This window comes from Scleropages formosus, chromosome 21 (assembly GCF_900964775.1).
Source record: "Scleropages formosus chromosome 21, fSclFor1.1, whole genome shotgun sequence".
Taxonomy (NCBI): domain Eukaryota; kingdom Metazoa; phylum Chordata; class Actinopteri; order Osteoglossiformes; family Osteoglossidae; genus Scleropages; species Scleropages formosus.
In genome coordinates, this window is record NC_041826.1 from 15,432,637 (window position 1) to 15,449,793 (window position 17,157).

Sequence of the window (17,157 nt, forward strand, 5' to 3'; positions counted from 1 at the left end):
TGGGAATGCCCATTAGTATCCTCACGAGACCTTCGAGTGATGCATCACTGCAGGCCGTTTTGTGTCACACCCGTTTTGCCCTGGAAGCACATAGACATCTTGTTTTAAAATGCTCATCTCTGAAGCATGTCCTGACTCATCGCTTTATGTATTCCCATCAGACCCCAAAAATGAGCCCTGGGCTCATAAAGGGATGAGTCAGGGCATCCTTCAGAGATGAGCAAAGCAGGTAGATGGTGGTAGATGGCAGGTAGACAGTGATGCAAAGCAGGTAGATGGAGATCATAATGGATTTAACTGTTGGATTCTCCATCAGCTGGTTTTGAGACCCCCCCCACCTGTTGGTGCCAAATGCCAAGTTCCATTACAATGACTAATCCCAGACTCCCTGCTTGCTTTACTGGACTGTGGGACAGTACAGCACTCTTATTCAAAGCCCTCATATTAATCTTAATATTGCCATAAAAGGTAATGCAAGATGTTCTAGTTTTGGAACAAAGTTACAGTCATGAAAGCCCTGGAAAAAGTTTCCCTGTATCACACACACTGACTGACTGAAACTGCTTGTCCCAAGCAGGGTTGCAATGAGCCAGAGCCTAACCTGGCAACACAGCGCACAGGGCTGGAGGGGACACACCAAGGATGGGATGCCAGTCCGTCACAAGGCACCCTATGCAGGACTCGAACCCCAGACCCACCGGAGAGCAGGGAAAGGCCAAACCCTCTGTGCCACCACCACCCCCGTTTCCCTCTCTCCTGTTGCTTTTTATTTGTATTTTAAGCCAAAACCTTAAAATCATAAATCTAGTTGCAATTTAGACCTACCCACTTAACAAAAAGCAGGGTCTAGTTTTATGTCTATAGATGGAGTACTAATTCGATCTCTCACTTTAGTGCATTAACTCCCCTGGAAACATCAATAGTGTTATGAAGATAAAATTGTGGTTTGTTTACTTATAAACAGAATGTCAAGAAGCAATGAATAATGGCAGCTGTTTACTCAGCCATGAAAACCTTGGTATGAAGAGACGTCAGTGTGGTCTGAGCGCCCGAGAAAAAGAGGGTGCACAACAGGGTGCTGAAAAACATTTATTTGTTCCTGACACTGGTGACTCAATCAACCTTAATTTGCAAACCATATAAATTTCATGAAATCTGGATGGATAGAACCAGGAAGGAGCCCTGAGTCGAAGGAATAAACATGCAAGTGTCGTTAAGCGGCTGGAAGCATGTTTGACAATATTTCATACACGAGGAACTGCCAGTCTTAGATAAGAAGTCATTGGCTGCATTATGATGGTAAAATTGTAATGTGAATTTAATTACATAAATAGCTGCCAGTGCTTCCAGAGATTAAAAAAAAACACATGCTTCATTTCTCAGTTCAGTTTAACTCATGCAAATGCAGATACAAAGTAGGCTTATGGGATTCCTGTTGAAGAAAACTCAGAAGATAAAATGCTATTGACAGTGTGAACTACAGTCCCAATCCATGTTTTTGGCAAATACACAGTCTATTCGTTTAAAAGGTCTGAGAGGTTAAAGATAGAATCACCAGGGTTTTCAAAATCACGATTCGCAAGGCTCGGCTCGGCTCGGCAACATGCCGTCGCGTAGAATCTCCCCTTTTTCTTATTAAAATGTTTTGCCGCAGGATAAACATAACGTGGTTTAATAGATAAGCGTTCACGCCATTTATGAATCTGAGCAATTATACTATTTGACAAACAGCTCGTTCCAAAGTTCGTTATCTAAAACGAATCTACTTCCAATTAAGATGAATGGATTGGGGGGGAAAGACAATGGAAGCGGGTGCACGTGAGTATCTCGGCAGCTCTTCCCATTCTTCTCATGACCCAGAGGCAGACACCTCTCACCACAGCTCTGTCCTTCTTTCTCTCCACAGCTGCACAAGCAGCAACTCCAAGGCGTGAAGGAACGCTTCCAGGCCTTCCTCAACGGCGAGATCCAGATCGCAGCGGACGAGGCCTTCTGCAACGCTGTCCGCAGCTACTACGAGGCAAGCCTCCTCGCCCACCACCGCACCTTCTTGTTATTAACTTAAGGCTTCCTTCCAAAGCGACTTCCATTTTCCTTCATTAATACACCAGCATATTTTTACTGGACCTCACGTAATGGGTCCTTCAGAAGGATTTGTCCAAGGACTTGAACCTGAAACCTCCAGGTTGGTTCTCTTTTATTTCAACTCATTTTGTTTTTCCCTTGGCACCAGGTCTGTACAAACCCATATTATGGATATTTTGCAGGATCAGGTTATTTCATATTGCATATTACTGGGTAGATAAGGTGCCAGAGTGGTACTGGAGAACATAATCTAGCCTACTTCTTTATTTCACCTTTATTTCACCTTTACCTCAGAGGTGTATTCATTAAAGGGATCTCATTGTGTGGGAGGTCCCATATTCGCTATTACAATATAATTTCCCAGTGACATATTTTGTTAGCTCAGCCTGCAGGGATGCTACAGTCACTCTTGTGAGATCCCTTCTTAGGTCAGGAGTTGATCCAACCTCATCTATAATGGAGCCAAAAGGCTTAGAGACCACGTTGCACGTCCATTCCTTACATTCGTCAAAATACGTGAACAGCAACCATCTGCCTCAAGACCCAGAAGGTGCTCATAAAGTTTTCTGAACACCCTCCCCAATCGTCTTCACATCCACACAGGCATCATGGGATGCCCCGAGCTGCGGATGGCTTCGTTACGATTCAGTAATATTTTCCGCACGCGACTGCCTGCGTTCCTCCTGGGCTGGCAAACCGGCAGAGCGAGACACGAGGGAGTCCTAAAGAGCAGAAGCTCCTTATGGTCACACTACTCATGTGGGACGCCTGCGCGGTTCGTGCGGGTGCGTGAAAGTGTGTGTGCGGGTGTGTTTGCGCGCCTGTATTTTATTAGACTGTCTGCGTTTCTGTGCATTTGTGTGTTTGCGCACATGTGCCTGTGCGCGTGTGCACCTCCGTGTGTGTGTGTGTGTGTGTGTGGTTGACCGTTCCACAGTGCGCCCATCTGATTAGGTGGTGGAGGAGGCGTAACTCTGCCTCTGTCTCTGTCGCAGCAGCTGTAGATCCTGACAGCTCTCCCGTTCCCCCTCCCCTCAGGGTCATTTATCTCCCCCATTGTAATCAGAACAGAACATTAAAGGCCAACATATGCAAATTGCTCCAGAATATTTGATAGCAATCCAAACCCCATTGATTGAGCCAGTTCCTGTACTATTTTAGTCTATCTCTCCTACTTTGAAACTGTATCACTGCCCTCCTCTTAGTCCTGCCTGCTCCCCTGTTACTCCACTACTGCTGCTTTGTTACTAAATCACTGCTGTTCTCTTAGCTGTCATCTCCTTGATTACCGTTCCTCAGTTAATCCATCACTTCACTCCTACTCCACACCCCTGCATCACCACATGTTCTGAGGTCCTCCTGTGCACCTCCTCAGAGCAGCTGGCGTTCCTCTTCGCTCTGCACTTGTGGCAGCCTCTCCTCACTGCGTGCATCTGAACACCGCGGAGCGCTGCAGAGGGCCAGCTTTTCAAAAACCAGAGAGATCTTTTAAAAAGAGCCCCATTAATATATTTTTCCAGTTACGCTAAGCATTTCTAAAACAGTCTATGTGATTTCAATAACATATGGTCTCTATTGTAGGGAGGGCACATCGGTTATTCTTCTATCCCTCAAAAATCTAAAATTGCATTGGTTGCATTCTGCTTTTTGAAGCTTCAAGGATCTTCTGCAAAGGTCTGCTCATAATATTGTTTATTTTATGTCCGGTTATAACCATTCCTTCAAACTCTCACAGTTCTTCTACGAAAGCCTATCTTGAAGAGCATTCAGGAAAATTAGAAGTTCACCCAGATTTGTGAACTCTGACTACTTCCCCATGACAGCTCAGTAATGGTAACCATAAGAAAGGCTTTGGAAAGCAGAGTCAATTCAAGGTAATTTGCTGCTTTACTGTATAAATAATTAGCTGAAAAGCAAATATCATAGCCTCGGATGCCCAGTACACACATTGTCCATTGTAGGCTTTTTATGAACTTGAACAGTGAACTGCTCAAGAATTCCCAGAAGCAATGAGAGGTGCATATAATTACTGAAGTGCTACTGTGACCTTTTTAAATGGGGACCTCTCGCCAGTAGCTATATTTTGGCACTAGTGATTAACACAGAAGCAAAAATAGTTTTTTCTTTCTTCATCATCAGCCAAACCAAAATCTGATCTACGACTTTATAATATCGAGTGCAGCTGCGTTAATTACGACATGCTGATTAATTGTTTTTAATCAGTTTCCCCATTTGAACGGAAACCGTTTTGCTGTTCATCAAACCTCAACAAGTAGCCGAGGAACCCGGGATGAAGGAGATGTCAATTGATCCGCCTCTGACAGCTTGTTCATTATTCCTGGGTTTGACACCCTTGCATATTGAATGCGTTCATCCCACTTCTAATTTGAAACCGAAACTAGCTGGAGGTTCTTGAACTTTCAGCAGAGGAAATTAATTCATTTTTCATTACTCTATTTCGCAAAGAAGGTGGATTCGATTGCTTTATTTCTCATTTATGGCTCATCTGCACGACGCAGTGCACGACTCCCCTGTCCACCGCGGCCTTGTTTTTGTGTTCTTTGCTCCACACAAAATGGTTTGGGCGGTTTGATTTAAGCTTCTGCTATTAAGAAAACATGCTTTGGCATGACTGGGGGGCACAGTGGCGCCGCGGATTTGGCCAGGTCCTGCTCTCTGGTGGGCCTGGGGTTTGACTCTCGCTTGGGGTGCCTTGTGACGGATTGGCGTCTCGTCCTGGGTGTGTCCCAACCCCCTCCAGCCTTGTGCCCTGTGTTGCTGGGTTAGACTCTGGCTCACCGCGACCCCACTTGGGATAAGTGGTTTCAGACCGTGTGTGTGTGTGTGTGTGTGTGTGTGTGTGTGTGTGTGTGTGTGTGTGTGTGTGTGTGTGTGCGCGCGCGCGCTTTGGCATGTGATGAGAACCTTGTGATTAATAATTACCTTTGTCCAACTCACAGTCAACCTTTTGAACCACATGCTCTGCGGTCACCAGATGGATCCACAATACAGACACGTTCTCCTCTGTGACCGGCATGATGCTGGATCTTGTCCCTTCTACCCATGTCATGACAGTCCAGGCAAAATCAGGGAAGAGACCATTTTCTGGCACGTGGACATATATTGGGGCATGGTGAGAGACCAAGGCATTGCTTGTGGACTGCGTGGATTCCTCACATCCAGTTTACTCAATGAATATATGGCTTCCAGCCTGTCCCCCAGTTCTGCGGAGCAGGTCTAAATTTAAAAAAAAAAAAAATTTACACCACCGTCTCATTGAATGCAAAAACTGAGCAGCGCTAAATCTACTGTGAAAGTGAACGATGCAACATAAATGAAGCGGGAGACGACAGAACTGGAAAATGCCGTTATATTGTTTAGATAGGTTGTCAGCTATTTTCTTCTTTTTTTTTTTTTCCTCCCCCAAATGTTGAACCCCTCCCATTTTCTTCCTGAGGCTTGAACGCTTTAGGTCACCTGGAAAGCAGAAACAAAACGTTAGCAAGTGTTCTGGGGGAACCCCCTGGCCTCGTCGCTGGTGCCAAATTAGCAAACAATGGCGCGATCGCGACATGCTTCTTAGGAGCGTGATGCGCTTCGTGTGACAAATGTGCTGTGAATGAATTTGTCTCCTCGTGTAATTATTTCTGCACAGAAACACGCCCAGGTATCTGGCGGATCTACACCAATTTCGGTTTGTTTATTTCTTACGTGTAATGAATTGAATGATGCGCTGTGGGACTTCGACGAGAAGGCTGGTATGATTAACGTTGTCAGAGAGGTCACAGGGGAACCTGCACTTCCAAAAGGTCAATGGATTCAGGGCTACCAGTGCAGCCCTTGAGTGGTCAGCGTGCCGTGGCATCCATATCGATCCCTTCAGCTGTGGTTTCTGTCACCCGCATCACAGCGCTTTTCATGCATCAAGACTTAATTTTGCGCAAATTGCTGTACCGTTGTTGGAACGACGACAAGGCGCGCTTCTGACCATCTTGTGTTCCTTCAAGGCGCTTCGTGGTACAGGAAAAGTGCTGCTCTTTTCTCGCTGAAAAAGGCCCGCATCTGTTTCCCCAGCTGTGTTAGAGCACCATCTGACTCCCACAAGCATCTCTGTGAGCTTTGATACGTCTCTCATTGCAAGAGCGTGATGTGCCATGAAAGGGGATTTACTACTAGTACGGAGAAATGTGAGCTGAGCATAAAAACTGAGCATTTCAGCATGTGTGTGTGTGTGTGTGTGTGTGTGTGTGTGTGTGTGTGTGTGTGTGTGTGTGCATTGTAGGAGTTTTTGGAATTGGGCCCAACGTGAGCAAATCTCCAGTTCCCATCCTGGCAAAGTGGTCTGACTCAAGAACATCTCCTTTCTCGAGGAAGAACAGTCATGTTTTGGCTACTTTTTCCCAATGGGAATTACATTATGTGAATCACGGCCCTCTCTCATCATCAGTGCCCTCCTGGGCAGCACAGTGGCACAGCAAGTATAGCGCCGCTGTGTCACGGTGCCTGGGTGGTGCGAGAGAATGTGGGTTCTTTCCTTGTTCAGTCTGTGTGGAGTTTGCATGTTTTCCCTGTGTGTGTATGTGTGTGTGTGTGGGTTCCCTCTGGGTGCTCTGGTTTCCTCCCACAGTCCAAAGACATGCTCTTCAGGTTCCCCCATAGTGTGTGACAGAGAGTGTGTGTGTTCCACTGATGTATGAATGAGTGACCCATTGTAGTGTATCTAGCAGTGTGAGTCACCTTGGTGAATAAGGTGTGTGGGCTGATAACACTACACAGAGTTCATCGGAAGTTGCTTTGGAGAAAAGCATCTGCTAAATAAATAAATGTACTACATTGCCACACACAGCGCTAGTGTTTGGGTTAGGGATAGGATGGAAAGATGCCATGTTGGGGCAATGTTAGTCTTCAGTTAAAAAAAATAAAGCTCACAGTGGCAAAAATATATACTTCACAAAAACACCTCCCAGTCCTCACACGCTTTGTATTTTGCATTTGTCAATAGTTTTTTGTAGTAACTCTTGTTTGGGGGCAAACATTTGTCCACGGGGAGTTTCCATGGGAAACAAACGTATGTGTTCAGCCCCAGATGTCTTTTTCTGTGAACGTGTTTACCTTCCTGTGTAAATAGCAGCTGTCCACAGAGGTGATGTAAATACATGCTTGCAACACCCACCAATGGCATTCCGAGAGGGGGTGCGGTTGCTCAATTCCCATTCCCTGGACATCCACCATACTGCCAGTGTTTTTGATTTTTAGATTTTATATAACATTGACCTCAGAAAGCACAGAGGTTGCAGAAAAGGTACATGAGGAGCGGAGGATCACATCCAGTATAACATCTTGGGTAATGTATTGTCTGTAGTTACCCATTATGACACTATCAGCAGATTTTAAGGGTGTTTTTTGTTTTTTTATGTGCAAGTGGATAAATTACATTACACCGTGTGTGTGTGTGTGTGTGTGTGTGTGTGTACATGTGCATGTGTGTGTTTTTAATAGTGGAATATTCGTATTTGTGCTTAATATTACAAATCTGGCAGCTTTCACCTCCTAGACAACAGGAGTGAGGCATTACAATATTGATTTTCAAAAAAAAAGTTAAATTATGAAACTATTTGGTTATGAGATTTCATGGCTATGTCAAGAGGACTCTATATAATTCCTCCGACAAACCAAACATTATTGGTGTTCTGCTACATAGCTGACAATTTTATGCATTTTTTTCTTGGAGCAGGTCAGATAATGTGCCTTGCTAAAAGATTGATTTTGGACTGATGACACTGAGGTTACAGATCAACCACCTTAATCTCTAAACGATCTGGTGTTTAATTGTCCTTTAATCTCTGTTTCTACATCTTACATTAGCCCAGCATTACATTTTTTGGATATGCAGGTATTGTAACTGATACATAGATAGATGGACAAGGCTATAGCAGCAAATGTTTGTGAACCTTTTGGAATTATCTGGATTTGTGGACAAATGGCTCCTAAAATGTGATCTTTCTTCATCTAAGCGATAATAATAAAAAGGTCAGTCTTATTTAACAACCACACTCAACATTTTGTGTTGCCATATCTTTATTGAACAAATGGTGTAAATAATCAAGGTTATTGATAGAAGAAGTAACTAGTGAAATCCCATTTATTGGCTACAAACTCAATCAAAAACTTTCTCTTGCTGCTGACCTGTGCAGAAGTTTGAAGGAATTTCAGCCAATTTCTCAAAACAAAATAGTTTCAGTTCACGTATACTTTGGGACATCTTGAAATGCCAGAATTTCAATGAGATCATGATCAGGACTCTACTTGGCTATTCTAAAATGTGTAATTTCTTCTGTCTGAGCCACTCCGTTGTTGATTTACTCCAGTTTTTTCGGTTCATTGTCGTGTTGCACAACCCAACTTCTTTTGCGTTTTAGATCACAGAAAGAAGGCATTCTAACATTCGACTGTAGAATTGCCTGGCGCAATTTGGAATTTTCTGGGTCCACAGTGGCTGTAAGTTTTTCAGGCACTGGGGTAGTAAAGCAGCCCCACAACATTATACTCCCTCCACCATACTTAACAGCGGGGATGAGGTTTTGGTGTTGGTATGAAATGTTGTCAGTCAGTTTTCTTCCACTTTTCCTGGTGAGGGTAGCACTGGTAGGAGTCGGAACAAGTGTGCCATAACCATCCTGTCCTGAGCCACATGCTCTAGCTCCTCCTGGGGGATTTCCAGTCATTCCCAGACCAGCAGTGAGATATAATCTCTCCAGCATGTCCTGGATCTGCCTTGGGATCACCTCCCAGTTGGACGTGCCCGGAACAACTCCTGCCAGAGGTGCCCAGGAGGCATTTTTATAACATGCCTGACTCTTCTTGATCTGAAGGAACACTGACTCGACTCCAAGAGTCCCAGATTGTCGAACTCCTAATCCTGTCATGGAGAGTGAGCCCAGCAACCCTGAAAAGAAACCTCATTTTGACTGCTCATAACCGTGATCTTGTTTTTTTGGTCATTACCCAAAGCTCAAGATCAGAGATGAAGATGGTAAAATAGAATGAGTGGTAGATTGAAAGCTTTGTTGGAAGATTCAGCTCTTGCTTCACCACGACAGACCAGTACAGTGCCAGCAAAACAACTGACACTGCACGGATCTTCCCCTCATCTCTGCCTGACTGCGGACTGGCTGAGGTGTTGTGTTTTTTGTTTTTTTTTTTGGCAGGATCAGTCAAACCCATAGCAGAATTCACTGGACCATCTGACTTGAACTGAATTTTTCAAGATGTCATTAAGGTAGAGGTTCGCAAAGTTTTTCCCTCAGTTACCTTAAAAGCATTTGTTCAACAAATACACACACACACACACTTGTTGAACCACTTGTCCAATACAGGGTCACAGGGAACCGGAGCCTAACCCGGCAACACAGGGCGTAAGGCCGGAGGGGACACACCCAGGACAGGATACCAGTCCATCGCAAGGCACCCCAAGCGGGACTCGAACCCCAGACCCACCAGAGAGCAGGACTGTGGTCCAACCCACTGCGCCACCACACCCCTCAACAAATACAGGGCAGTTTAAAATATTTTCTGCACTGTTTTGCTAAATAAATCTTTCTTTATCCTTTATTATGACTGAGATGAAGATCAGATCACATTGTAGGAGCCCTTCACACAAAAGTCCAAAAAATTCCAAAAAAGGTTCAAACAGTTTCTCACAACTGTTTGACAAATTAGCATCAGATACACTGATGCAGCTTACAGCATTACACTTAAACACATTTTTACAAGATTAACACTAGGTAAACCCGGGACTCTGTGCAATAATGAAAGGCAACATCATCAGCCTGAAATGAAGTGCATGTGTAATAAATTAAACTGCCTGAAGGAAATTGATTTTCATTAACATCCAGCTAATAGGATTGGTTATTTGAGGAGGATTGAATAGTTGCAAAGCAAACTACAATTTATTAAAATTGCTAGTCACTTTATGTCTATAAAGTGCGACACGGTGGTACAGCAAGTAATGTTACCACCTTGCAGCGCCTGAGCTCTTCAGGTGTAAGTTTGAACCCGGCTTAGTCTATGAGGAGTTTGTATGTTCTTCCCGTGTCTATGGGGCTTTCCTCTGGGGGCTCTGGACTTGTTGGATTTTTTGGGTCTTACTGTGTCTTTGGTTTAGAAAAAACAATAGTTCTGATATGAATAACAATTGCCATTATGTGATGGTAATTAAGTATATCTTTTCATATATATGGCATGAGTATATAAAGTGTTTTTGCTACAGTTAAAGGAGAATCATCCTGGCTCCTACAGTGAAATTACATGGATGTTTATTAATTTAGTAGACGCTTTTCTTCAAAGCAACATATATTTCCGAGAATAACACAAAAAGTGTTATATATCAACAGGAGGAGAGATTTGGAAGAAGAGACATAATTCTTCAGAACAGTCAATTTGTCACATGCCATTGTATAAACCGTTATACGATTAGCTGCATGTAGTTTTTTTTTTTTTTTCTTTATTAAACATATGACACAGTACATGTTTATCAAGCACTTAGGAGATCTGAGGAGAAATGAGTTCAAAACACATGTGTTTTGAGACCCTTCTTGACTGCTTAGAGAAGTGGAGGAGCATAGCAGTCTAGTCTGGGTGCATAGAGTGATCAAGTCTTGAATATATTGGGGAGCAGCCCCATTGATGGTTTAGTAGAGGCTGTAACTATAGTTCTGAATTTGATGCTGGTGACTATAGGAAGCCCACAGAGGCAAGGAGGCGAGGATACATAGGATCGCTTTGGTAGGTCAAACAAACCTAGTACCGTGGTATTCTGTATCAACTGCTGTGCTTGATGGCAGAAGCCTGAGGGCCACACAGGAAAGAGTTGCACGGGATATCACTATGTGTCATTTTCACCTGATCCAGGAGTTGTGTAGTCTGTTGTGAAATACAGGTGGATCCTTTGGATCAATATGTTGAGAGAAAGGTAGACTTAAGACAATCGTTACTCCCAGGCTCTTAGCCGATGAGGTAGGTGAAATGAGCGAGTTGTCCAGTTTGATAATTTGAAAGGTAAAGCTCGGAGGTTCTCAGTTCCGGTGGAATGACCTCCCCTTCTCACTCAGAACTGCAGAAACTCTCTCTGCATTCAAGAGGGGTCTGAAAACTCATCTTGTCCAGACTCATTTTGCCCATGATCTCTCCAGCTCATGTATGGTGTAAATGTTCATCCACTGTGACTTTATGATCATCCCCAGATAAACCTTTACACAGCCGTTACTCCTGTATTGTATGTAAATGTTTGTGTACCTTTAAAAAAAATTGTACAAAGGTGATCAGGATTAGTCTATCCCGAGTTTTGTGTACCTACTCATGCGATAAACACACATACACACACAGTGTCTGAAACCGCTTATCCCAAGGGGGGCTCATGGCAAGCCGGAGCCTAACCCAGCAACACAGGCCACAAGGCCGGAGGGTAAACACCCAGGATGGGATGCCAGTCCATCGCAAGGCACCCCAAGCAGGACTTGAACCCTAGACCCACCAGAGAGCGGGACCCGGCCAAACCCACCGTGCCACCACCCCCCCGTGCAATGAACGTTGGTGCATAAAGTGGAAAGAAACAAACTATGTTTACTTAACAATCCCATGTCTGTAACTTTGTTTCTCTTTCTCCTAATGTAATGCACAAATTGTATTTTCTCTGAGATGTACTTCGCTTTGGAGAAAAGTGTCTGCTAAATGAATAAATGTAAATGATTTACCCAGTACATGAGCAGCAAGGTGAGAAGTGGGCCTGGTGAGCACTACCTGCGTGCATGTGTTAAATAAGAGAGTGACAGTTCGTGCCTGAAAGTTGCTATTGCACGTATTGCACGTGCTGAAGCTCCTGTTCCTTAATCTCCAGTGGCAAAGTTTCCTCCGTCACAGTCCAGCGTGCTTGAAAACAAACATCTGCAACCGTGTTAAAGCACAGTTTTCACCAGAGAGGCATTGGGTGTAAAAAAATTCCTTTTCTTTAATTGAGGACATCAAGCAAAAACCACATGCAACAGAACCATTTTTAAGTTGCTAGTATAACAGTACACGGTATTTATACGGTAGAAACACGCTGTACTAGAAAGACATTCTTTTCAGAAAACGTCCTCTGCCAGGGGAGCTTGTTTACAGACTCCTGACTAAAAATAAATGTCCAATATATTTTCTCTAAAAAGGGAAAACTGAAGAATTTCTGAAAGCTTGCAGAGGTAACCTCCGCCGCTCACGGTCCTGTCGGACCATACATAAAAAGAGGAGAGACTCAAAGCGTGACTCAAAGCCATAATACCTGCACTCTTGACAAGTATTTGATGATGCGGATGAGTAATGAATCTCCCCGCTCTGAATATTCACGTTTAGGTGCCCAACAAACAGATGTGCTTCACAGCCTTATGCGAAGCTGCGGCCGGGTTGCGGGATGAAGTCGTTCCTCTTTAACATCCTTCCCATGACCAGTCGTGCAGTTTTTTTGGCCGCTGGTGTTCACCCAGAGGCTGCCCTGTCCTAAAACGTGTGCCTCGCCTCATGGATTTTATAGCAGTTGTGTGGTTATTACAGCGTCCTTGATGAATTCGAGTTTTATTAAAAGATCCGACCTTTGCCATGTGGGAGAAGGAGAACTGGCGTGTTCTTGAGCCCTGCTTATGGCCTCTAACCGTGTCACCCGGGGGAACCGTGCTGGGTTCGGTGCCACACCCAACTCCTCCTGGCATCCACAGGAGCTTCTGCACTTTCAGCTGCATAAAATGTCACATTTATTCTTCTATTTAGATAGGAATGATAGCTGGCGAAGGGGTCACCCTGACAAAGAGAAAAATGTAAAATTTTTAGCCCTGCACTAGAGTTAATACATTATTGCTCTTTCTGATGTTTAATGCATGAGGTAATATATGACGGTTTGCGACCGCACATATATCTGCCATCCCGTATCCTAAAGCAGGGCTGCGAAGGTAGGAAACCACAATATGTAACTAACGGTGACGATAGGGATAGGGCCTTCAGGGCTGGTCACGGAAGAGCCCCGTCACCGTTCGGAGGAAGGATCCACGTTTTACCCTGGATACAGTAAACCTTTGTTTTTTAGCGTATTTATAAATGGATGTATCGTGCGCTGTAACTATGGTAATGTCCCTTGATACAAGCACACTGAGCTACTCCTTCAAGACAAGCCATCTGTATAGTAAGACTGTTTACAGTAATTTGTGTTATTAGATGTAGTGCTCCTTCCTTTTCTGTGCTCAAATTACACATATGGTCACACTTTCTCTGCGTGTCTGTTTTTGCAGTTATTGCCTTTGTTTCAACGTGTTCACGGCTCTAGAAGCGGGGAGTGCGAGTCAGATGAGTTTCCAAGGGGAACGCTCTGCCCTCCCATGTCAAAATATTATTTTTTTTTTGCGCTAGCTGCCAAATCGGTGACATCCGTGGCTGTAGATTAATTTCTCTACATATTGGCTTTAATTACTCAATTTAAAAGCCGTGATCGGCTTATATCTGATTAATCTTTTAACTTGGAAATAACAGTGGTTCGGTTCACCGTGGGTTATGAATAATTGACTGCGGTTTTAAACCCCCAATTAAGCTGAACAGCAGGCAGAGAGGAAGCCACGCGGTTGCCGATTCATTAGTAATAATGTCTGACATTTGTACCACGGCAGAATGGAGCCATTTAGTCAGAAAGCACACTGCGGACTGCAGTTATTTAAAAGCAGAGACGTCTAATTTAATTTACAGGTGAAACTCACGGCCTGCTGCCACCTGCTAGGTGAAGGCATGAGTAACGGGAGCCTTGGAGAAGAAGTTTTGAAATTATTTATTTGTTGTTTTTTTGCAGCTGCTTTTCTTTGTCATTCAACATAAGCATCTATCGTTTCTCCCCGACGGGCGTACTGCTGATATTTTTAATTCAATGACTATTTTAGCTCCACACTCATCGCATGAATATCTGTGCATGAGGAACAACAGGTTTTTGTGGCTGCAGACCTATTAGACCCGGTTCGGTAATGTTATCAGTTCTTATCGAGTGCTCTCCTGCTGCCTGCGTTTAACTCCTGGAAGAGAGAGACAGCAGTAGCTCTAGTACTAGTATGTGCAGAGTTCTAGAACATTCTTTGCAGGGCCTGTCTGCTAACCGATGCGCCGCTTTACTGTTTATATGCTCATTTTGCCTTTGCATCACTCAGGACAAATTTAAAGGTAAGCTCTAAAGGTGCAACGGGAGGAGCTGCTCAAACAACACAGGGTGACGCAGAAAAGACTTTAATGGCATTAAAAGCTGAAATTCGCTTCACTGCATCAAGATTTTTGCCATATATTCATCCTACACTAATTCTGGCATTAGAGCACAATTTTGAACAGGGGAAATAAGTGTTTCGTGAAAGCACATTAGGTGATCGAGACAGTTACATGAGCTCCTGAAGGTGCGAGAAGGGCACCTGTCGTGTGACGTTCGGCTACCTGAGTGATGACAGTAACCTTTCTGCGCTTGCCGGTGCTGCTGGGGCCCAGCTGTGGGGGCAGACAGAGAGCAGGTGTCTGTGGTCTGGAGAGATGCAGCCGGAGCGCTTGGGCAGACCTCGTTATTTTAATTAATTTGGCCACCGCTCCGAGTCCTGGACAAGTGCCACGCCGGTTCGGTGCTGCCACGGTTGGCTCGATGTCGCCCCCTTGTGGGTGAGGGGTGACATCCTGTTTCCCTCCGGAAGGCTGGCGTGGCTCCGTGCCGTGCGGCCGCAGGTGCCCGGAGCGGCAGCGGCGGCAGAGTTCTTTTGATACAAGGCTGTCAGTGCCGAACGTAGCATGTGTTTTCGGTACCGTAGCCTTGGCTGCCATGTCAGCTGAGACTTTATGTTGAGCCAAGTAGGTCTGATAGCTTTCGGCAGTCCAAAGCAGCAGTGTTGTTAAGAGAACTGTAAGCAGGTGACTTTCTTCAATCAAAACAAGTGAAAGTCAGTATTTAGTTAGGCTCTTACTGGCTGGGACCAGAAGTCTGTTCATAACTTGCTAAATTTGTTTATAAATCCACCGCTACATGACAATTAATTAATACTTGATGATAAACACCTGAGGGGGTGCAGTGGTGCAGTGGGTTGGACTGGGTCCTGTTCTCCAGTGGGTCTGGGGTTCGAGTCCCATTTGGGGTGCCTTGCGATGGACTGGTGTCCAGTCCTGGGTGTGTCCCCTCCCCCTCCAGCCTTATGCCCTGTGTTGCTGGGTTAGGCTCTGGCTCCCTGTGACCCTGTATTGGACAAGCGGTTCAGACAACGTGTGTGTGTGTGTGTGTGTGAGATAAAGACATCTCTGGATTTATTCACAGACTGGGTTCTGTAAAACATGAGCCCTTTGCAGGGCTTTTATTATCCTTTATAATAAATTACCTGCATGAAATAACATGTGCAGCATTTGTCAGCATCCGGCCATTTCATGTTTACATTTACATGTACGTTTATTAATGTAGCAGACACTTTTCTCAAAGTGACGTACATCTCAGAGTAAACAAAAGTGCATTTCACCAACAGATGGTGGGACAGATATGAAGACACATGATTCACAAAGTACAAAACTTCTTTGCCAAAATAATTGCATGAATATTTGTATATTGAATTGATAAGGAATAGACATACAGATAAAGTAGTAAAAGTTTATGGAATACATAGGAGATGAAGAGAAACTTGGGTCTGAAACAGATGTTCTGAGAGCCTTTTTGAATGTTGAGAGGGATTCAGCAGCTCTGAGTGACAAAGGGAGCTCAATCCATCTCACCAGAGCCAAAACCAAGAACCTGCAGGCTTTTTATTTCGGACCTCTTGTGTGTGGGACCACTAAGTGGGCAGAAGTGGAGGAGCATAGTAGGTTGGCCGGGTCGTAACGAGTGATTGGGTCTTGTCAATATCGGGGAGCAGATCCATTGATGCTTTAATAGGCGGTAACCAGAGTCCTGAAACTGATGCAAGCAGGTCAGCTACGGGAAGCCAGTGGAGAGAAAAGGAGGGTGGATACATGGGAACGTTTTGGCAGGTTAAACGCCACTAGCGCAGCAATAAGTAGATGAGTTAATAAGTAAATAAATAAGCAAGCAATTTATACACAAGAGAGGGCACGGGGAAGTGAGGTGGTACAAGGTGCTTTAAGAGGGCACAGAGGAGATCAGTGCCACTGAGTCAGTAAGAGGTCATCAAGAGGTCCCCCCCCCCTCCCCTCCCCTCCCCTCCCCTCCCCTCCCCTCCCCGAGTCCTTATAACACCACAACTGGACAAGACTGTTGCTGAACATGCACCTTTGTTTAACCAAGGCGGCGTGCGGAGGATGGGAATCTTTGTTCATGGTGGACCGGGTTTCGGCGTTATTGCCTATGCAATCAATCAAAGCTTCATAATAGAGATAAGCCTCAATGAATTTGCTGGGTAGGTTCTGTGAACATTTTGTATGTAGCAATAATAAATGACGCATACAATGTACGACTTCTATTTAAAACGAAAAACTCATTTCGGATGACTGAAAATAAAAACACCTTGTCTCAGTTCATAGTCAGTGCTGATTGTTGACTCATTTAACCCTTAAAAGTGCAAAGTTCATCATCTTGTCATTAATAACCAATTAGTACTCATAAACACCAGACATTAGCTGCAAACTCTGCAGAAGCACATTGAATTCGTCCAGTCCCACATCCCACGCTCTGTGTGTGCTTTACTGCCGGTTAACAGCTGGGTGCAGATATACAGTTACAGGTGACAATGTTTGTTTTTATTTATTTATTTGTTTTTATAGGAAAGACAATTAAAACTACGCTGAAAAATGTTTCTATCTTCAAAAATCGATAACGCGAACATCTGTAACACAAGGACCCAGGACAGTTGAGAATCCCCCAAGTGGAAAAGGTGTTGATCACACTGTAAATAGAGAGTTTATCTCCTACACTGATATATTAGGCAATGTTTGGAAACTACTTTTGAATCTGTCTTTTCTTTCCTCTGTGTTTAGCTATTAGGGTCATAGAATGTGGAATTTAATTGATATGGAGAGCCTTTCCCTTCACCCCTCAAAGGA

General features: G+C 44.3%; 1 protein-coding gene across 1 annotated transcript in view; it reads left to right on the plus strand.

The window, feature by feature from the left end:
- The window catches only part of LOC108918618 (calcium-dependent secretion activator 2-like), a 90,538-nt gene that overhangs the window by 14,361 nt on the left and 59,020 nt on the right, over window positions 1-17,157 (plus strand). Inside the window, exon 2 of the mRNA XM_018726061.2 lies at window positions 1,907-2,020. Within this exon, the coding sequence (XP_018581577.2) occupies window positions 1,907-2,020 (114 nt within the window). The remainder of the gene's footprint in view (window positions 1-1,906; window positions 2,021-17,157) is intronic.